Here is a 22,596-nt window from a genome sequence, read left to right as displayed (position 1 = left end):
GTTTTTTCATGCTTTAAAAAAAAAAAAAAACCACAACACAAAACACTTGCTTTCAAGCTGGTAATGTAGGGAGGAAATGCTTACATTCTCTTAAATTTGTTGCTGTGAAAGTTCTCAAACACTTGCTTCGCTGCTAGCTCTTAGGAAGACTTTATGTGTAAGGCAGTCCAAACATGGAAGAAAAAAGGTGTAATATGGCTGGTACCATTTGGTGATAACATTCATGTGAATGAGGGTAAAGTGCCCATGCCTTTTGTCAGTTCTACACTTAATGAATCTGTAAGCTCATGCTAATCAAAGGAATACTAAATAACGCAAAATCTTACTACGTAGAAATAGGTAAGAAAACAAAATTTATCTGAACTTTTTTCCAATGATTTATAGCTCTGAAATAGAATCTATATGAGAGAACATTTATCTAAGTCAGCCTTTAGCTTTCCCTTCCTTTTGCTTGGGAAATTGCCTGCCTTTAACTTGACACCTTTTCTGCTTTTTCAACACCCTTGACTCTTTGGATGGAGTGGAAGAAAACAAGATGAGTAGAACCACTTATCTTCTGTCCTAATTTTCTGTCTTCAAAAGCTGTACCACACTCCTCTGCCTTCTTTAAGGTCTTTGAGTCACCTTTGAGCCTATTGTGTTGGCTGAAGTGGGCCTTTATAAAATCTTATATGAAACTTCAGTTTGCAGTATAAATGCAGTATATATGCAGGGCATATAAGTTTCTAACAGTAATTAACTAGTATTAAATTAGGTTATCATGTGTATCTTTCACATTTTACAACAAAATGGTTGAGAAGAGGGACAGCTTCTGGAAATTTTCCTTTTGGAATATTAGTGATCGTTGTTGAAACAAAACCAAAATGCTTTTGTTTTCAGTGAAACATCTATCTGTATATCTAGCATCTAATGCTGTTTTCTGCTTTTCAGAAAACATTGAACAGCTTGTGACTTGTTGAGTGACTTTACTGGCATATCTGAATGTTCCATGTAATTCTGTACTAGGAACAGTTTCATTGAATCTTAACTTTGAGCATTACACTTATGCTAGGCAGTAGAAAAAGCGTTAGTCATGCCTTAGAGATTCAAAGGGGATACAGAGTTGACAGTAAAGTGAGTGTATACAGTGCCAAAACTGAAATTAGTTTGCCTGTCTTTTGTTTGTTAAAAGTTCATTTTTTCCTAGAGATTCCTGACACTAAATCTGCACACAAAGTTTCAAAAGTTTAACTAAGGACAAATTTTTAAATGCTGTATTGTGTAGGGGACTAACTCATTGTGAACACTTAAAATTACATATCCTTGGATTATGATTTTTGCTAAAGTTGATTTCTGCGTAGGCTTAAAAAAGGATATGTACTTATGGACAGCATGTATCAGCTTAAATAAATGTTTTTTAAAAGGCATGCTGATTGGTTTAGACAACATAACTATGCAGTTGAATGTTAGTAGATTTTTGAAGAATATATAATGTATTATGTTCAGACCCCTTTTAAACTAGTTGTACTGCTGTCACGAGAAAAGACTGATTGTGAAAATTCGGGAATAAAAATGGATGTTTGGAAACTCAATTTTTCTTCCAGTTGTTGTGTTTATTCACTGTTGTAATGGAGTAAGCTTGAAAAGTTGTCGGACTATTGCAAATTAGAAGGATCAGCTGGAGTCATTTTGTCTGCTCACTCCTACCTGCATTTCCCTTCCTCCCCTCAATTCCATCAAAGTAATTTCAGAAACTGTTTTTCTGAGACTCATACAAGTGTATATCACAAGACAAAATATCTTATCTTTAGGATTAAAAAAAAAAGTAGAATATATACTTCCAGGAGTACTTCAACTTTGTAAGACACCTCATCCTTTTTTAAGGCGAACACTGGGGTGGTGGTGTTTCCCCCACATCTTTCATGAGTTATGTTGAATATACAACAACAAAAGTCGTAATATATTAATATTAAAAGTGCTGCTGTATCCTTGCATGGTTAATTTTAGTATGAGTGAGCCTGTTTAAATGAGATGTCTTCTCCCTTTCTTCAGGCGAGATGTGTAGTGGACACAAGTAGATATTTGAAGGGAACTTAGAAGGCTTGATAGCTTAATTTGGGGTAGAAGGATGGTATTTCAGTGCCTGCTTCAATAAGTGTGGTATCTTTTGCATGCTCAAGAGAAGGACTTAGTTGCAGTTTAATGAGAAAAGGGATGTTTACTTCTGAAGAGAACTAGTCAACTGGTGTTTTTCACTCTGATCTGGATTGTTTTCCTTTGTAAGCCACTTAGACAACGGCATTAGGAAGCTTTATGGGAAAGGATTATTTGAAGCATCTGCGCTAAAGTGAACTCAGGTGCTCTAGGCAAAGGGCATTCAACATCGAAGGTGCCACTGCTCCTGTAAGGAGGATTTTGCTGCAGTTAGGCTGAGGGGCCCAATGTGATCATAGAGGCACACACGCACTTTTGCTCCTGCTTGGAGTGGAGCTAACAGTTCATGATCCTGCAGGGCTAACTGACAGAAAGGGGTATCCCTGAGGGAAGCCTGTGTGCTTCCTCCCCCCCCCCCCCTTTTTTTTTAAGCAAGATCCCAGATGTTTGAGCCCCTTCCATACACAAAGTTAGAAGAGAAGGTAGTCTTTTGAATTCTCCTTAAAAAGTCTCTGTGTTTGCTTGCCACATTTTTCTCCTCCAGTTTTTTCATTAGGCACTCTCTTATTTCATGTCAAGTAAAATAAAATGCCTACATCGTTATCCTGTCCCGTTCAGACAAGAAATTAGGCATACAAATGCCAAGAATAGTGATAACCCATCTTCAGAAAGTTTACTGTGCCTGGCAGTGATCCAAGGCATCCTTATGTATTCTGTGAAGACTTGATATGCAGTGTGTTTTCTTCATTTGCAGAGCAAGAAATGGTTATTTCATCTGTAAAGAAAGAATTTCTGGAAATGAATTGATACAAAAGTGTGCAACACATGCTTGCTAGGTCTAGATCACTTACCTACCTTTTCTTTAAAAGCAGAAAAATAAAATTATCCACAGCTGGCTAACTTAATAGCGGTGTTGTATCTGTAAGGAAGTTAACAGGCATAGCAGTTATGACTTACTAATGAGTTCATGTGGAAGTGATCTCAGCAAAAATATGTTGTTGTTTAAATGCTACAAACTACCTCAGTATTTTGAGCTGAGGCCTGCAAACTGTTTATATATAAATCTGTCATAAATGAAAATGACCTAGTGGTTATTTTGTGCTTATTTCAGTATTTGAAACCTTGACATTTTACTGTTAGCTGGTCCAAGGTGCAGTGATATTTTAAGTGTGCTGTTAGAATGTTGGTGAGTAGAAGGAAAGTAAGTATTGGTGCGTGTTTTTACAGGCATTTGGAGAGGTATTATCGATACATAATAATCCTGTCCCTTCAGCACTGTGTGGTGTGCATGTCAAATTCTGTGCAGCACAGTACCTGAAAAGGAGGCGGAAGAGAGCTTAAGCCTGAAGTAGTTGCTCAAAATTCTTTCTTGTTTACTGAGGATGAGATAGGTTAAAGTTAACATATAGTATCTGTGTGAAATACCTACCAATATTTCTTGGGACTACATATAGTTAGGAAATATATAATTCTCACACAATCAAACACTGATACTGGCAGAGAGACTGGGGAATTGGTTAACCACTCCTTGGAACTTGATTATACACATGCAAGAATTCAGGAATGAAGCTGGTGACATGTTTACAAAAATATATAATGACATTGACATGAGCTATGGTATCATTCACTTTTAAGTATATGTACTACTTACCACTTGTCATGAGTGAAGCATACTGTAAGCTAAAAGAATAGTGGTAATACCTATTCATTATGGGGCTGAATTCTGCAGAATATCTAATCAAGTGCAGGTGAATCTGCTTTTGATAATTATGCATAAGGGCTATTGATGAGAACTATGAGATTTTGTGACAGATATCTTTATGGCCTTTACTTGCAAATCAGTCAACTTTTTCTGCTTGCTTCCTTAGCTGAGAAAGTATATGATCATTAGCATCATTAAATACCGATTGTGATTTGGGTATGCCATATTCCTTGGAAAAAGATGCCAGCTCAGTGGGTGACTGTTTGTATACAGATGTTTGAGAGTAAACCTTTCCAAGTCTGGACAAGCCAGTAATGGGCCCTAATAAAGCTAGTATATGAATAATAAAGGAGGATGCTGCTTGTTTATTGTGTCAGTAGCTACTGAGTGTAACTATAGTAATCACAGTGTTGTTCTGTTACGGATGTATATTGAAATTTGGCTGTGAAACATGTCCACAAGAGAATTTGCCTGTTGAGACAATAGATATAAAAACCGAAAACGGAGAACATTAAATAGAAAGCACTACAAAGTACTTTTTAATTATCAGCTTACTAGTAGCTGATCACACACTGAGATAACACAACTTTAGAAAAAAAATCATAGACAAATATTTCATCTTCTGACTTGCCCAAAATAAGTTATGTCATCTTCATTTTTCTGAACCTTCTTGTATTAACTAGTAGCTGTTCAGACAGTATAAAACTCCTAGAATGGAATAGTTCTGTGTATCTCACTACTATGTATGTAATTCCGTTTACATCACTATGAAACTTTAAAATACCTATTCTGTGTGTAACTCTGCATTTTAAGTTGTTTTACTTGGCAAAGTAGTATGGGTAGCTGTGACCTTTTATTTAGTAACTGATGCTTAAGGATTGTTGAATTCAGCAGAAAGGAGTGGATGACTAAAATTAAAGCTTGAACATCAGACAGTAGTGGAAGTGAATCCTCTTTCATAACTGGCCATCTGAAAGATATTTGGAGGCAAGTGTTTGTGAAAGCTTGCCGTGGTGTTTTTCTAATGCTGCTTTATGATCTGTGAGCCCCACCCAGCTGGTGGGTTCAAAAGTTGGCAAACTGTCTGCTGTTGAATTGTGCTTTTGGGGTGAAAAGAGACTATAAATACAAATGAGCTCCAGAATGGCCGCTGATCTCTTGCAGATCTACTGTTCTTCAGTCTTACAAGAATGGAGATGATTTCCCTAGTTTTGTGATACTGAACTCTATGGAAATTCTGACGTTTTAATCATTGACCAAGTTACCTGGCAGTTTAACAATCTGAAAAGTTGTCTTCAATAAAATAGCTTTATAAACTCTGTCCCACGGATTTTTGAATGAAGACAAACCTCGGTTCCTCAAAGGAAGATGAAAAATCACTGCTAAACCATAGTGATCATGGTACAAGTCAGATATGCGTTCCTGCGTTGCATAAAGGGGTGGTAAGGAGCAGATTTCTGTACATTTTATCCAGGTACAGGATACTTAATGAAAATATTGTTACACTTTGACATAAGCCTTGCTACTAGGTGGAATATTGCTTGCCTTTACCTCCCTTTTTATTGCTTGCTTTCTCTTCATCAGCTATGTAATTCTTCAGTTTTTCTGTGTGAGGCTGCCTTTTCAAACCTAGCAGGTAGGGCTCTGCTCTGGAATGATGCTCTGACATCTTTTCTACTAATGGGGATGTGGCTAAGTGGTGCTTATTTGGGGTGTTTGTCTTGTGGTTCTGAGCCAGATGTCATTTTTTAAGGTGTGAAATGTGGACTGACTGTTTAGATTGGAGCTGCCAGGATGTTTGAGGGCTTGCAGCAGACTGGGGGTTTTTTGAGGTGGTGTGGGGTTTTTTTTTTTGGTAGTTTGAGATCTTGTTGCTAGGGCATTGTTGAGTCATTTTACTGATATATCTGGATCAGTTTATATCCTTCTTGTGCTGTGAAATTTAATTCCTTCTGTCATTTTTCTTCACATTTTGTTTCCTGGACAACCTGACTTCTGAAGCCAGTGCTCTTCTGTTTTTAATCCCTACACTGTTACTAAATTGATCAATAAATCAATGAATATTGATCCTGAAGTACTGCCATTAAGTTTTAAGGCTGATCCCAAACTAATTAATAGGAACACAAACCTCTGAGTTACTGCTTCAGACCGCAGCTATCCCTACAGCAATTTTAACCTTTCAAAAGCAAGCATATTGCTATTACAAGGTGTGCTAGACCTTTTTTGGGTATTTTGAATGTTGTCCTGAAATGCTAAATAGTTATTTTGGAAAAAAGAATTTATCTGGGAATAGATTATTTTGTATTTATCATGGACTGGATGACCAGCATGTTTAAAACAACACAAACCGATGCTGTCATGTTCACATCCATGCCTATCAGTTTTATTTCAATTTGACTGCACTGTTGCCAAGCAACAAGTGCACGACTCCCACATTTGCCTGCCTACTCGCTGCTCCGTTATCAACTCATTTGTATTCCAGAAGAATAAAAGGAAACCTAAATTTCAGTCTGCGTTATTGAAAGCAGTCTGACTAAGAAGCCCTCTTGGTTGTACCTACCATAGGCAAGGTTTGGGTAGAGAGCGTAGCCCTAGAACTTGGAAGTGCCATCTTACTTTCATACCTGTCTGCAATTTTTTTTGTATCCTAGCTTCCCAGTCTGTACATGTATTTGGAAAACACCACAACCCCATTTCCACTTCCAGGCTTTTATCATCATGCTTAAGACTTTGAAGTCTGGGTAGCAAGTCATTCGGTATGGGGACAAACAACTTCTGGAAAACAGTATATTTTTTTTATAGAGTTGCTGTTCACTGAATAGTCTCATTATGGGTGAAATGTTCTCAGAGCATTTAAAGTTTATTCCATGTAGGTTTTTTGCATGCAATAGTATTTGGTATCATGAATTGAATTGTTCAGCAAAGACACGTGTAGTTTTCACGTAATTTCCTCAGCTCATGGCGGTTTAGTCATAGCACCTCATTTTGTGATCTCTGTCCTACCTTGCAAGCTAAGCTGCTTTAAACTGTGTGGGATGAAACCATATGAATGAAATAATTCTAGGAAATACCTAGTTCTGAACATAAGTAGGTTGATACTGTTTTGTAGTTAGTCAGTACTTAGCAAATACATTGACTGTCCAAAGAGAGCAGCAGGCAGTGACGTTTTTTTTTTAATACTGATCCTAGTTAGTGGAATTTATCAGTTCATGTCAGATTATTTAACCTGGGGAAAATATATGGAACTTGTGCAAGTGGGCAACTCTTTCAGACTGCTGGTAGCCACTTTATATAATGAGGCACTTCTGCTGGCCATTGAAGGTACCATGCACATATTGCTTATGGTCTAGGTTGTCTAAACTTTGACTTGGATAACTAGTTCTTGTCTACCTAAAATGTATATGAAATGTCAGTCTTTGGTTTTGGGTTTTTTTTTTAAGTTTTCTGTCCTATTAAAGTATTCTGTCCTTTCTGTCCTATAAGTCCTTTTTTGAGAGGGAGAAAGAGCTACCATTTTCTAGTAGCTATATGATATATCATAGAGAGATGCTTTAGGTGTTTGCAAGTTCTAAAGGGTACGAAGGGGAAGGGTAGACCCTATGTTACAATGATCTCATCAACTTATTAATAAACAAAGTTAGGGATACATCAGTATCAAAATAATATAATTTGATTTAACCATAATTTCCCCCGTAAGACATGAAGATTGAGCCAAACGTCTGCTTGAAATGGGTTTGTATAAAAAAATATTATCTATTGAGTGATATTACTATGCTTATTTGAAAAGAAGCACTGTCACTAATTCAGTTCAATACAAACATAACTTTATTTTTACTTAAATGCCAATGAAGTAACTGTACAAATTCATTGTGTAACATTTACTGTTAGAAATTAAAACACACTTCTGGTTATAGAAATACTGTTCACAATTGGAAAGTTGTGATTTTTCTGATACCAGTGGTTGTAAATGGTCTACAGCCCTCATTGACACCTAGGAGAAATAGGTAGAGGACTCCAGTCTCAGTAGTGAGGTTTTCTGGGTTTTGCAGCACCTTCATGCTACAATAACTGGAAATTAAATGGCCTGAAATGAATGAAAAAATTGTATAAAGATTTGTAATATTAAGTGAATAATACTTTTTCAATGAACTTGTTCTTCAATTTTCATTTCATGCTGTTTGCAAAACTTCATCTGTAGTATATCAAGTACCTTTGCCACATAATTTAAATTATTTTCCTAGAGTGGACAGAACCATGCGTGCAACTATTTCTGCTCACTGATGGTGCAGATGTCAAGGAGAATAACATTCATGCTCATCCTTATAAAGCAAAGATTTGGGCATGTTCAGTGCCATGGACTGAATTAATTTTTTTTTCAGTCACAAGATTCAAGGATTGTTTCAGTGACAGCTTGACAACTAATTGCTTAATTGATTTGTTACATAACTTGCATTAGAAATTGGCTGATACTTCATTTTACTGATCAGAAAGTAGTAGTTTGATACAGGCTGATTTGTGATATTCTTTTAAGCATAATACATTAACATTTCAGATTTTTGGATGTCACTTGAAATAAAGTTAAGGAGTTCCATTTCATTAATTTGTGTTGATAACTCCTTGTTGTTGGAGAGTGTCATGGCATTGAACATCTTGTGTTTTCTTCTACTTTTATCTTTTTTTTTTTAAATATGGAGAGTGAGAAATAACTTGCCTACCACTTTTCCCATGCTGAAGTTGGACCATGTTGCCTTCTCAGTTTACACCCTCCTAGACATCATGGCATTGTCATATTTAATTCCTAAATTCAAAACTGTTGTTCTTCATATTTAAAATATCCTAATACATATGAAGCAAACATAGATATACATGCTAGCGATTTTTCTCAGGAATAACTTCTGATTAGTGAAACAGCTAGGTTTAGTTCCTTTATTTTTTTCCCTTCCTTTTGCATGTTGTCATAACTTACAAAGAATCTGTGCTGCTATATTACAAGAATTGCTCACTGGCAAGTCAAGCAAGACAATGCAGATATGATACAGGCCTTCTATTTTTTTTCCAGTTGTTTAATGACAAAATCATACATAAAATCAGTACTTAAAATTCTGATGTTTTATTCTGTGCAAGTAAAATTAAAAATTTAAATACAAAATAAGCACATTTTTAAAAACAAAATCATAGGTTAGTTTTACTCAATTAAGACATATTAAAATAAGTAGCAGCTTAGTATCAAGACATTAGTGTGCACTTCTTAATTAAGAACTGTTATTTTCTTTAGATCAGAGTCAGAACTTCAAATTTCTTGTATTTTGATTCATTATTTGACCTGGATGCTTAACTCCAGCTATATATCACAGGAATAAACTCAATAATTTTCACAAGATACAAGCCCTTAGCCAATAAACATTGCCACTGCATTAAGCATTACAACATAAACCAAATACATCTCACAGATACTTGCTTTGGAGGGCATGTGAGTATTCAAAATATTTGTAGTGGATTCCTCTTTCCTTAAGGTAGCAGTTGTGCTTTGAGGCATTTTGGAGTAGTTTGTTGGCATTCCACTGGTGATGCTTAAAGTCATAGGAGTAGTGGATGATCCTGTTGAAGGAGTCAGGCTTGAGTTCACCTCGGTTGAATCTTTGATGTAGATTGTGTGTGTGGCTGCTGCTTCTTGAGAACTAACCTTCCTACTTGTCAGATCTTCTGGATAGAGGAGTAGTGGTCGGTCTGTGCTCGTAAACAGTACAGTTTGGCTTACGGTTGCCAAGGTAGAAGCTTCCTTAGCTTTAAATTGTTTATGCATTTTTGTCATTTTGGTTGGTTCAGCTACTGGAGAAGTAGCTTTGTCTGCTGCCTTCATTCCTTTAATCATGAGGCTAGAGTCTGTAGCTGTGGGAGCCGCTGAAGTTGCTGTGGCATTCATCCAAAGCACAGATTGATTAGCACAGGGAGCCCCTATAACACTGGCAGCTGTTCCCTGCACCCATTTAAGCAAATACGGGATATTTTGTTTATCGCTGCAGGACCATGGGTTGTTATATAGTGTTACTACTTGCAGCTGAAAGAGCTGGTCAAAAGCTTTGTCAGGAATGTATGTGAACTTGTTGTTGTGCAGGTAGAGGCTTGTAAGGTGTTGTAGTCTCACCAGTGTTCCTGGAAGTATCTGGGACAAGAAATTATTGGATAGATCCACCGTCTCTATGTTGTAGGGCATATTGGTTGGAACTGTCCAAAGTTTGTTGCTACTGAGATTGAGAAACTTGAGACTGCTCAGTGTGTTGTTGATCAGAACAGCTCTTTCCACCATATTCCTGGAAACATCGAGCACTTTAAGATTCCACTGGTAAGCTGTATCAAGTTTCTGAAGAACTTTAATGTTGTTGTTTATGGCATATAATTCCCATAAGGACTTGGGCAGATGAGCAGGAACATTCTTGAGCCAATTATTTGAAATATCAAGGGTCCTCAAATTGGTGAATCTTGTTAGCTGATGATCGAGATCTACGAACTGGTTAAAGGACAGATTTAAATATGTGATGTTGTCTTGAAGTCCATGTGGCAGTATAGTTAAGTTTCTGCCTGAACAGTCCACATTCCTGTCATTTCCTGAGCATGTACAGTTAGAAGGACAGATACCCAAACCAGTGGGTATGAAAAACAGAAGGACCAGCAGACAGGTAGATGTATTCAATATCTGGTATTCCATTGTTGCCTGGAAATAAATATACCAAAATGACACCCTTTAAATCCATGTAATATATTTTATATCTTATAAGGGTTGTCCTGGCAATGACCACTTGCAGGAGAAATTAAGTAAAAATATCAATAAACCCCTTTGTGGCATGGTCCTTTTTAGAATTGTTCAAGAGAGACTTTACAAAGCATCCCTTCATAGACTGTCATGTTGTCTGGCAGAATGAGACTTGTTTTTTCATCTCCCTTTCCCCCTCAAGCTCAAATGAGGGCTTTCTTCCGAAAATGCAAGTCTCTTCCAAACGTTATACAATGTCTGCTTCTTGTTTTTAGTGATTTCAAGCCTATATTATGTTTGGAATAATGTGTTCTTTTATACAGGATGAAAAAATGGCTGTCAACTGGATCTGCTTTACAAATCTCTGCAGCAATGTAGCAGTCCCCCCCATACATGCATGCTATTTGCTTAAGTAGAATTGGTTAAAATACATCTTAAATTGTTAGGAATTTAGTTTGAAACCCAAATTCCATGTTCATGCTAACATGCACATTATTATTTTTCCTTATTATAGTGTTAATTACATTCTCAAAGCTGGTAACACATGTTTGAAAGCTGAATTAATGTTAGTAAGAAATCTCTGACACTGCAGCAAATTTCTGGTGCAAGCATCTGTCATCAACTAATAATTTCGTTCTTATTTATGTCTCTGATTTTGTAGTAGGTTTTTGTGATTAAAAACAAAAAACACAAACTTACCGTAATCTCTTCTGCAATATCAGCACGTCATTTCTGTGAAAGATTTAAGCTTAGAGGTCGTCTTGTTCTAGAGAGTAGCTACAGTTGCTGTCTGTGGATTGTGCTTGCCTCTTCAGCTGCATCGTATTGCTGCTAGCTGGGGCTCTGCAACCACCTGATCTGCACTACATTGGAGGACTGCAGAGCTGTCGTTGGTGCTGACTCAAATTTATTGCAAAGCGAGCATATTCAATAAAATAGTTGTTTTGTATAATTTAAATCGGTTAACTTCTCCATATCTATATTTTATGCTATGTTAATGCATCAAAACATAACATGTAAGATTGCCTGCATAAACAGTACCAAGTGAAATTTCTGTAGGCTATTTTAGCTTAAGCTATGATCCCATTTAAATGTTCCTATTTAAAAAGTCATGTTAAGTTGTGTTCTTTTTTACCTTTGATTAACCTCTCCTCCTGTAATAAAGGTTAATGTTAATTTAGGCTTCCTGTCCTAAGCTTTTTTGAGCTACGCTGCCAGAATATCTTTCCATAATTTTAAAATGTTCAGTTTTCTACTCCTCAGATCAGGCTATCACTGTATCGTCAGGTATAATATAGCTCAGCTTGTAGGATTTTACAGTTTTCTATAGGAAGTCCTTATCTGAATTTCTCCAAACAATATGGTGAGAGTGGACATAATTTATAATGCTGTTAATTTTAACATTCTGTAATGCAACAAGCCTTAAAAAAAATCTTTGCGTAATTGGAATGCTATTCTTAGGCATACACAATCATACAGCTTATATAAATGGTAAGAAAAAATTGTAAATATCTTTTCCTATGTCCATTGTATGCACAGCAGCCTGGAATTGCATTTGCATAACTTATGACTTCAATTTTCAGTGGTAATTTAAAGATTTTGAAGTTTATTGTTATAATATGTGCAAACATGTGCTCTGTGCAACATCCACAAATATATTGCCTCCCCAGGCAAACTCAAAACTACAAACTCTTTGCCATTTTGCAGAGATGTCATGGAAAGCTAGCTTCAGCCTCTAGCAGCTGCTTTCGATAAATCTAAACATTCAGTACTAGTAAACAAACAAACAAACAAAAAAACCTCAACCAATTAATTTACCTCTGAGACCACCCTCCTACTTTCCACCAAAAAGTTAGCGTATCAAAATGCATGGTTTTAGGCAAGACGGTGAGCTTCGCTTGTACTCAGGGCCCAGAAAAGAACCTATAAAACACTTAGTCACCTTGAGTTAAAAGGGATCTGGCATCCACGCAACTTTAAATTAATTTTTAAAGTTTATATTAATAATATGAGTGCGTTCTGAAAATACTACTTCAGAGGAAGAAATTAGTGAATGCGCACAACTATTTCTGCTAATCATTTGCGTGGGTGTTCTGCAAACTGTTTCTATTTTATGCATAAAACCCAAAAGCGTCTAGGTAAAAGAAAGCCTTTTGTACTTGTTCTTCAAGCGTTTGGAGCTGTTTCAGCTTTTCAGTGACCACTATATGAACTGTTTACTCGCACTGTTCTCTGCCTTACCAAACAATAGTGTGAAGTGACTGGAGGTTTTACACCGGTAAACTTTTTGGCAATATTTGATCTAAAGGAAATCCCATTGCTATTAGTAAAGAACAACTGATGGCTGTCAGGAGGATTTGTTTCAGATACCTGTAATCTATTGTTGCCAGGCTGTTACCCAGTCACATGCAGAAAATGGGCCTTTGTATGAAAGACGATATGTATGCATGTCGAGGCATTTAGACTTTGTTTTGAATTCGAAGCTTTGTGTCTAAGCAAATACTCAGTTGTGCTTTAAGTGACCAAAACGACTTTGAATTAGAAAGCTTTATTAAAATTAACTTGAATTCATTGCATTCGCTTATACAGCCTAGTAGAACAAACAATTTTTAGAAGCTCTGTGTATCTCTAAAGCTGTACTGTTTCTTGAAAGCTCCATGTCTAAGTGTATGTTACATATATGTGTATTCTGGCACACAAAGCTATGCATACTCTGTTTTCTGTAGTCTCCAAAATCTGAAATCACTAGCTACAGATAACTAGTGGGCACAATCTGTATTGTATTTTGAAATGATTTGCTTCAGGCAGAAGCAGGTTGTTCCATTTTGTGAAAGCTGAAGTTAAGAAACGCTGGGGAAGTGCCCGTGCTGTGGTCTCACTGTTCTTGCCTGTGTCAACTTCTCCTTTTTTTCAGTTATTTGAAGAATACTTCATTTAAGAAAAATGTGAAGTATGCTGGAAATAAATTTTGGCAGCCTGCAAAGGGTGTTCTGGCTCTGGCAGTTGGGGAAGTGGTTCATGAATCTCTTGAATAAGTAACTTGGTTGGTGGGGGCAATTGTTCCTCTGTTTCTGAGTGAAATTCTGGGTACTTGCTGAGATCTGAACTGTGATCCTCAGTTGGTTCCCTGAGCCAGTCAGGTGGAGGTGGCAAATCTGGGGATTCGGGTAAAGCTGCTGGGTGAGGACAGGAGTCGTGTGCACAGCTTGCTGCTTCTGAGGTGGGAGCTGGAGATGCATCCATGTTGGAAGCTGAAATGCTGGCTACAGAGCATTCTTCTACTGGTGGAGGCAATTGGCTGTTTTCATTACTGGTGGTGCAGTGGGATGGTTTCTCTGATGCAATGGGATCATTCTGTAAGTTTGTGTCTTGTTTCAGTTTCCAAGGCAACGTCAATAAAACTGATGAATGTTTGGTAGCCTGGTCAGAGTCCATGAAGACATCTGGTGTGTCTCCATCTGCATATGGAGAACGACCTGCCCAATTTGAATCAACTAGAACTGGCCTCTTGCAGCATTTCCACACAATAATAATAATAATAATAGCCATTATCATACTAACCAAAATGATGCCAATTATCAGTGCTGCTATCCAGCTTCCATCGCTAGGTTCTGCGTATGCTTTGGGGAACTGAGGTGGTGTCGTAACAGTCAGTGCTCTTCTAGATTTGTGTAAACTGGGTCCAGTTGCTTGCAATTGATACAGAGGAGCTTTGTCTTCTATTGGACTCCTGATACTGGTGTATGCATTTCTTTTATTCATGGAAACGTTTTGAGGTGTTACTGTAGAAAGCGATTTCCAGATTTCTCCATAGAAGAGAAACAGTATTACTTGGCTGCTGGCCATTTTCCTGCAGGACATTTTTAAATATGTCCTCTCCTATAGCAGGAATGAAATGGAACATATTAACTCAAAAACTGCATTTGTTGTATCGTTACACTTTACTGACACCAGACAATTTTATTAATACTATAGTAGTGAAAATAATATTAGACTCTATGTTTAAAATTTCATGTCTGTTTCCATTTGCATAATCAGCAGGTTTGTTGCTGACTTTACAAACAACAGGCAGATTTTCAACATTATTGATCATTCTAATTAAGTGACTTTGAAGAGAATGTCTTGGTTATTATTATCTTTTTTCACCTTATCAGAAAAAGGCATCAGCAGAGAAGTCTGAGTGTTTCAAAATAACATTTATCAATCATGTGAATGGTTGTGGACCTGGCACAAAATATGAAACATTCGCAGCAGTATCGACAAACAGGATTGTCACGAGTAAAGAAAATTGTCTTGTTTCAATGGATATAAGCCAAGGCCTAAGTAAAAGACTCTTTACAGTTCTCTTAAACTTTTATTTCCTGTTCTTTGCCTCTCTTCAGCAGTTAAGGGTAGAGCATAATAATTTTTAAAAAGTTTCCAAATACTGATGCTGTAATGGAACAGCATTCTAATGCTAAACTGTTTTTGTAAATAAATTCCTGCATGTGGAACTTGTGTAATGAAGGAGATTGTGTTAATGTTAAATTGTTGGTTGTTGGCATGAAACAGATCCCACCCCCCCGCCCCCCCATACTGTTTAGAGTTCAGGTCTCTGTATGTCTCGTATGAAACAAATCATAAAATACATCCACTACATAGCGGTTTTATAGCTGAAGCTACTTCCATGCAATTTGAGCTACTTTATTAGTTAGTATAATGCTAGTCATGTGATGCTGTTCCTGGGAAATTAATAGGCATAAGTCTTTGTGGGTTTACAAATATGCAAAATTAAATTTCAGATGCAACAGTGTTAACACCTATGAGTAGTAAATTAATGCTTCTTTAGAACATATGATCTAAACTCTGTAAGGTTTATAACAGGTAAAAATGATTTCATTTAATTTTCTTCTGCTCCCCTCTTTTCAAAATATAGTCAAATAATACTTAGATGTAGAGTTCATGATAGTTCATGGTAACAATGTCAAACAACGTGTTTGAAACCCTCATACTTTTAAGATACAGACATTCAATGAGCTTTGAATACACCCTGAAGTCAGAACATATGCAGTGCTGTACACAGTGCAGTTCCATTTCAAACCAAATAATACAAATACTAAGCCTTTCCATGTTGAAGTTGATTCTTACCTGCACATTGATCTTCTATCAAGCAAGCATCGTCTTACTTTTTGGTTTGAAGCCTTAGGAAGACAGACTGTGTGCTGAAACTCAAGCAGCTTAAAATGGCTTGTTTCATGTTGAAGTAGGTTTCTGCAGCTAAAGAGGAAGTTTACCAACACTTGCTGCAGGAAGTGTCAAGAGTAGGGAGCTTACTAAGAGCCTTATCTCAGAGTTTGCATGCTTTACAAGCAAACTTTTCAGCTCTTTTTTTTTTTTATAAAACTCAAGTATTTAAATGTTTGTGGCTTTTGTCTGGTATGTGCCCGTTATGTAGAAATTCATTAATACTTGTTTGCCTGTCTCTGTTGAAAATACTTATAGTTACTTCTGTGTGAGTCAAAAATTATCCAAGTTTGGACTAGATTTGAATCTTACTGATTTAATTTCGGGGAATGGGTTTGGTGTGCTGTCATGACTATTAGTGGAAAAGCAAGCTTAGGTTCATTACTGTGAGTCACAGAAAGCTGTCTCATCACAGGATGCTGGCTTGCTTACCCATCTTCATTTGTGTAGTTGCATTAAAAGGCACATAATTACAGATTTCACCCTGCTCCTGCCCCCTACTCTCCATGTTATTTTTGCGTCTGGACAACTTTGGTCCCTGCTGCCATCATTAATGGGGGGCTGTGCTCTCTGAGCAGCTGTTTTCCCACTGTCTGTCTTTGTCCCTACCATTTAGTGAAACCCAAACTACTTTCTTTTGTCTCCTTGAGCATTTTTGCCTAGAAAGGCTGCCTGGCAAAAAGAAACCTGCACGAATACGTCCTCGCGGCATTTTGCAAGCATATTCTGCCAGTGCCAAGTAGCTACTGCCATATCCTTCTGCAGCTTCTTCATCTCCTCCTGCTTTTTCTGTTGTGCCTCTCTTCTGATTGCACTAGTTCTCTTTTTCAGACTCTCCCTACTCCTGCAGCAAACACAAATCCTGATCCCATACTCACATTATAACTCAGTTTCTTGTTTGATTCCTTCATCTCATCCCCATTCTCTTAAACCCTCTCCACCTATCTTTTGCCACAGTTCCCACCTCATTGATAGTTCTTTCTCCTTCCTCTTTTTTCTTCTGCTGATATGATCGTGATTCTTTCCTTTTTTGCCTGCTTTTTTCATGACGCTGCTGGTTTTGCCCCTTTAATCCGCTGCCTACTAACAGCTTACTGTGTTCCTGTATGTAGGCTGGCTAACTCTTCCAGATTCATTCTCCTGTTTTAGTTCTGTCACCTTCCTAGCTGTGAGCAGTTTTACACCAGGTTAGATTCCCACGTTTGCTATCTCAGATTCTTTTTTTAGTACTTGCACAGCCTCTGCTGTTGCCTCATGTGCTCATGGTCATTTTGGGGAAGGAGGAGGTAACTGCAATTCAGCATCCCCTAACCCTGCCCTTTAGCTCTCTTTCTGTCACCAATGTGAGATGTTCTCAGTTCATCTCCTCTAAGTACTAGGTTGTCATCACCAATCTGTCACAGTTTGCCCTTATTCTTCTGGTCTTTCTCCTCATGTTTTAGAAATGCTTGACATAATCCCCTGTCCTCCCATTCTACTTGTGTGTTGTGTTGCGCCTCCTCCCTTTGAGCTCTAAGGTCTGAATATGTGGTTTATGGCAGTCATTGGAATATGCCACATAGTTGGGTTTGGGATTTTTTTTCCATCTCCAGTGAACTTACTTTCTAATGACTCCCAGTTCTGGGCCAAGCTTGCAAAATCTTTCTAACTTTTTATCTTTCTTACTACACAAACCACCTTTGACACAGGCAGTTGCGCTTTTTTTTTTTGAGTTCTTGCTCTCTCTTGGCTTCCATGATACTGTCCTCTTGCTTCTCTGTTGCTTCTTTACCTGCCCTTTCAGATAAGTTTATGGGTGATGTAATGGAAGGTGAATTGATGATTCAGTCTTACATCCTGATTCTTTCAAACTCATACAACCATCTCTTGTGTAAAAAATGTTTATTACAGATGCACAGGATGTTTAGAGCTTTGTCATTATGCAGTTTTAGCACTTGTAACCATGGTGCAACAGATCTTCTTTAACCCAAGAAGTAGCCTGTGAAAAGCTTCTCATGTTTCCTTAAAATAACAAAGCTCTGCTGTAGTGAGACCAGACACAGACGTCTCTCCAGAAATATGGGAAAATCGGGTCTCTATGAGGATAAAGAAACTGAAAGTTGTGGTGGTTTTGAAGAAATTTTTGGCATGTTCTTATTGGTTGTATTAGGACAAAGTGGAGTGTGTTTCTGTGATGCAAGAAATGACAGCTAGTCATCAGAGAAACCTTTACTGACCTTCAGCAAATGTTATAGGAATATAATATTCCAAAATGCCTTGTGTAATATTTTTTTAAATATTTTGACTTAGAGAAATAGTATCACATAAGTCAAGTTATTAAAAGCTGGTGTTGCTAGTTTATTTGAGATAACAAATTGAAACAGTTCTCATATTCTAACATATAATACAAACTTCATATATTCATACGCAAGATTGAAACACAATAAATATGATTCAAATCTCAAGCTGGTTCAAAAGCAATTAAGCTGGTTTAAGAAGTTCTTAATGGAAAAACCTCAAAGGGCATTTTGAGAGGGACTAGTTCCTGATTCAGTAATTGCATCAAAGTTGTGACTGAATTACGGTTTTCTTAAAAAAGCAACTTGGTTATACCTGTGTAGCACCTTATGGTATGGTATATAACAGTCCTTTCCTTTTTTTCCCCCCTAATGATCTTTGAGAATGGGCAAACTTCTGTCCTTTTGTTTTATCCTGTTCAGCTCCTATCACCATGATTTCTGGTCAAAGGAGTAAAACGGGTCTTGACACTATTTATAGAAAGCTATTTAACACAATCCTATTCCCTTCTAGATCTACAAGTTGCTACAGCATTCCCACTATCATAAAAGGAAAAACCCTAAAATCTGAATATAGCTTTCCTGTGTTAAAATTCATGTTGCTACTTGAAAGCTAAGTTTCTGCCTTATATCAATGATGTAAAAAAGGCAAAAGATGAGTTTTTACCTGAGTATGAATTAAATCTCAACTACAAAATTTGTTAAAATGGGTTTGTGTGACTTTGATGGATCTTTGTTTTCCTGTTTGTTATCTGTTTCCTTAGTGAGTTTCTCAGTAGTTTCATCTTCGATTTTCCTTTGGATCGCAGCATCTCTCCCTGATATTAAGTCTTGCATTATCAAGTCAGTTCCAGTTGTCTCCTTAGGCATCCTCTGCCATGTTCCTGCTGCAGTTGGCCATAAACTGTTAGTCGCCAGAATATCACCATTGCTCCTGGGCCTACGTTTTCCTTGCCTAGTTTTTTTGAGATACGACATTTTGTTTGCTATTACAACTGTCGACAGAAATAAGAAGGTGCAGATAAGCACAAGTACTGCTATTATAATGAAGCAAATCAGTATAAGAGACTTATTGTCTTCACATGTTTCTTTTGTCATTGTACTCTTGGGTTTGCTGGTATTCCTAGGTCCTCCAGTGGCAGAAACAGCACTTCTGGCAGGGGAAGATGTTGAATTTTGGGCCATTGTTGAAGATAAGGATTGCAGGGTACTTGTCTGCATTGCAAAAGTAGTAGTTTTGCTGTTGAAATTGATGCTTAGAGGAGAATTCGTATTGGCTTCTGTTATGTTCTGGCTTCCACTTAGGTTTTGGCTGATAGGATTCCAGGTTTCATTTATAACCCTAGGATAATCGGTATGGTTTGCACTTGTTTGCAAACATAAAGAAAAGATTATCACGACAGGGAAGGCGAAGTGTGATTTGCTATGTCTCTTTGTCTTCATCTTCCTATTTAGTCACCTGCAAAAGTACAAATCATGGTATTAGTTTAGCAAATGCTAGTTCTTAGAGGTTTGAATTGGACTTCTCAGGGAATAGTAGGCAGCAGCCTTTTTGATGAAAAAAATAATGTAACGACCTCATTTTTACTGGATGTAGGAGGAAGAGTTCAAGTACTTGGAATTCTGAAAGAATAGGTTGTCTCGAACTTCTGACAGTTTGAGGTTTATAGAAAAAATATGAAGATTAAAAAAGAACATGGAGCAAAGAGAGAAAGGAAAGTGTTTCCTACTAACTACTCAGTGATGTAGAGGCAGACCTCTGTGGTAGTTCCTCCTCTTTGGTAGTTCCTCCTCTTCAAAGCCGGACATATTACAACTTTAGGTTCATCACTTCTGCTTTTACACAGTGAAAGGAGAAACCCATGTAAAGTTTACAGATTACTACTTCTTACTTTCTTGTATTCCCCTGAATGTGGGAAATGTAACCATGCTTGTAAAGACGGTCAAGTGAAAAACTTTAAAATGTTTCTGTAAGTGACAGCAGTAGCTTGTTTTAATTGTTTATGTTTCTTAGCACAGCTATCTGGCGTATTTCATAAATGCCTAGGAAAATTTTTGTTTTCTAATTTTTCTGCTGTATTGTACAAAAGGCTATTTATCACAAATGAACTTCTCACAAATTTTTCTCACACATGCTACAGATTGTGACATTTTCTTTAAAACGCCTGAGATTATTATGCAAATGATATTACCATTAGTATGTTCTGTTTCACATTTGTGTAGTATTCAAATTTGTACCTGTTGAATTTGTCTGGAGGGCAGAAAATTGATCTTTAGGTCAGTCTGATACTAAGATAATAACCTCAAAATAATAGTGACAAATCAGACAAGCAGTGAACCACTTCACTGCTGCTGCTTCGTCCAGTTTGTATATGTGAGACAAGTTCAGACTTTAATGCTTATTATCCAATCCAGTGTTTCTCTTTCACCTGTCTCTATTAACAGAACAAAATGTTTCCTTTGAATGTTACAGACGACATGTGGTTCAAACATAAATACTGTAGAGAATGACCAAAAGTAACAGTGCTATTTTTATAAATACATTTGTTCTTGAAGCTATTACTTTAAAGGTAGCAAAATGTATCTGTATGTTTGTAAAGTTAGGTAATTTTGAAATATTCCAGACAATGTTTACTTTTATCATAGTCAAAAGTTAGCATGCCTACCAAAGAACTTAATATATTCACTCCCAAAAATCAGAGGGGTGAACTTGCCTATCTTGCAAAATCCAAATGGCAGTCCTTCGTATTGCTGAAGTCCTCCAGGAAAATGAAGGAAATGATATACCTGGTATGTAAACAGGGAATAAACTATGGGTGTCACTCCTTACATGACAAAGGAGCAGCAGAAGATATATGTATCTTTTACTTTGCAGTTCACCCATAACATAAAATTTTACTCCAATGAGATGAATCCTTATTGTTAAGTTTGAACTAGAAACCATCTTAGTAATCAATTACAGCTCAGGTAGAATTTTTATCTTTATATGGTAAAAGTTGCCTGGAGGATGCCTTGTAGCATACTTTAAAAAGGAAAAAAGCAAAACCAGCAAAGCCTTTTTTTGGAAACAAAACAACATTTCACACAAAGTTTCTGCATGACATGCAGAACTGAGATGCATTTGCCGGTACACATATACTCCAACATTTAATGTTACTGTCCAAGAGTTGCAACTCTCTGCCTACTCCCTCCAAGAATACAGTAAGTCCAGTGTTAATTGTAGTGTTCTGGACCAGATGTGCTTTTCTTAAAAATAAACAAACTGATGTTGTTAAGGGCTTCACTTAAAATCATGAGAGCAAAGGAACTGATCATTAAAGAGCTGGTTTTTTTCTTTTTAGTTCAACCCTTTGTGCCTAGGTATTGATAGGGTCTTCTGTCAGTACACAGTAAGATCTGCAGTGCGTAGGAACAACAGAGCTGAGTAGCAACTGTCACTGTTAATTCTTTGGAGTCTGATTATGAATAACCTTTAACATTACTAAAAATACAGTTATATCAGCTTCCTTAATTCAGTTGGAGATAATATTTTTACAGATGACTTTTTGAGTTATTTGAACTTCTTTAAAAATACTTTTGCATATAATTTTCTACAAAATCTAATAAACTTTGAAGTGGAACTTAGAACAGGAGAAGGAAAATGTGTACTTACCTTGCCAAGATGTAGGTGTTTCAGATACTTAGTCCTCTAACAATAAAATTTCTTTGTGCATATATTTACTCTTAGGATGCAAACGACCATTAACGTAAAGCATGTAGATTTAGACAATGCTGGTATTTTTTAAGCAAATCTGTAACTGAAATTATACGTCGTTTACTCTAAGTGGAGAACTAAAACCACAGAGATGACACACTTCCTTTTTGTAACAACTATACCATGACATGTTAGAGGGGGAAAAACACCAACTTGCCCAAATTAGCTCTCAGAACAACAGGAAGTAACACGGGGGGAAAAAAAGTATCTTCGGCAGACAAATATTCTATGTTCATGAAATTTATCTCCTCAGTTATCCTACTCTCAGGCAGTTTACCTCAAATGTTATCAAAAGCAGTGTCCCAGTACACTCAAAACTATGTACGTGCTTACAGTATTTATTAGCTCTTTCCGTAGCCTGTTGACTTGCCTTGAATGAGTTGAGTTAATGCTAGTTTGAAACATTGATAGGTATTTGAAAGTACCTTAGGTGTTCACGAGCTACTGTTGAGTTTAATTTTTTTAATTAATTCTTCCTAGTAGAATTTTGTCTGCTATGCTAACTCTGGGGACTTGGTTTAGGTAGTTGCGCTGTCCAGTCTCATAAAATTCAGAGAATGATTAAACGAGAACAAAAGGTTCTTAATATTTATATGTTATCTGAGTGTTTTTCTGGAAAGAGTTATTTTGTAGACAAATCTTCTGTACTACTCAGAGGACTGACCATTCTTAGAAAAACCCCACCAAGCGTTAGAGTACGCTGCAGTGTATAGCAAATGACATGAGTTTGAGACCCTTTGAAAAAGTTGGTATGTGG

At 37.0% G+C, this 22,596-nt stretch overlaps 4 protein-coding genes across 5 annotated transcripts in view; 1 reads left to right on the top strand and 3 right to left on the bottom strand.

Moving 5' to 3' along the window:
- Window positions 1-22,596, top strand: part of NF1 (neurofibromin 1) — a 105,320-nt gene that overhangs the window by 52,479 nt on the left and 30,245 nt on the right. The gene's annotated exons all lie outside the window — the stretch shown is intronic.
- OMG (oligodendrocyte myelin glycoprotein) lies at window positions 7,643-11,881 on the bottom strand. Its single transcript, XM_076354751.1, has 2 exons — window positions 11,286-11,881; window positions 7,643-10,547 (listed from the first exon to the last, which is right to left on the bottom strand). Exon 2 carries the CDS (start codon window positions 10,539-10,541, stop codon window positions 9,225-9,227), a length of 1,317 nt encoding a protein of 438 aa, XP_076210866.1. The 5' UTR covers window positions 10,542-10,547; window positions 11,286-11,881; the 3' UTR covers window positions 7,643-9,224.
- Window positions 13,123-15,834, bottom strand: EVI2B (ecotropic viral integration site 2B). The gene is made up of 2 exons (XM_076354437.1): window positions 15,714-15,834; window positions 13,123-14,465 (listed from the first exon to the last, which is right to left on the bottom strand). The coding sequence occupies exon 2, from the start codon at window positions 14,445-14,447 to the stop codon at window positions 13,521-13,523; it is 927 nt and encodes a 308-aa protein (XP_076210552.1). The 5' UTR covers window positions 14,448-14,465; window positions 15,714-15,834; the 3' UTR covers window positions 13,123-13,520.
- EVI2A (ecotropic viral integration site 2A) lies at window positions 18,136-21,883 on the bottom strand. The gene is made up of 2 exons (XM_076354416.1): window positions 21,738-21,883; window positions 18,136-19,544 (listed from the first exon to the last, which is right to left on the bottom strand). The coding sequence occupies exon 2, from the start codon at window positions 19,526-19,528 to the stop codon at window positions 18,764-18,766; it is 765 nt and encodes a 254-aa protein (XP_076210531.1). The 5' UTR covers window positions 19,529-19,544; window positions 21,738-21,883; the 3' UTR covers window positions 18,136-18,763.

The sequence above is a fragment of the Aptenodytes patagonicus genome, chromosome 17 (assembly GCF_965638725.1).
Source record: "Aptenodytes patagonicus chromosome 17, bAptPat1.pri.cur, whole genome shotgun sequence".
NCBI classification, from domain to species: Eukaryota; Metazoa; Chordata; class Aves; order Sphenisciformes; family Spheniscidae; genus Aptenodytes; species Aptenodytes patagonicus.
The sequence above is the reverse complement of the archived record's forward strand: the minus strand, read 5'-3'. Positions and strand labels throughout refer to the sequence as shown.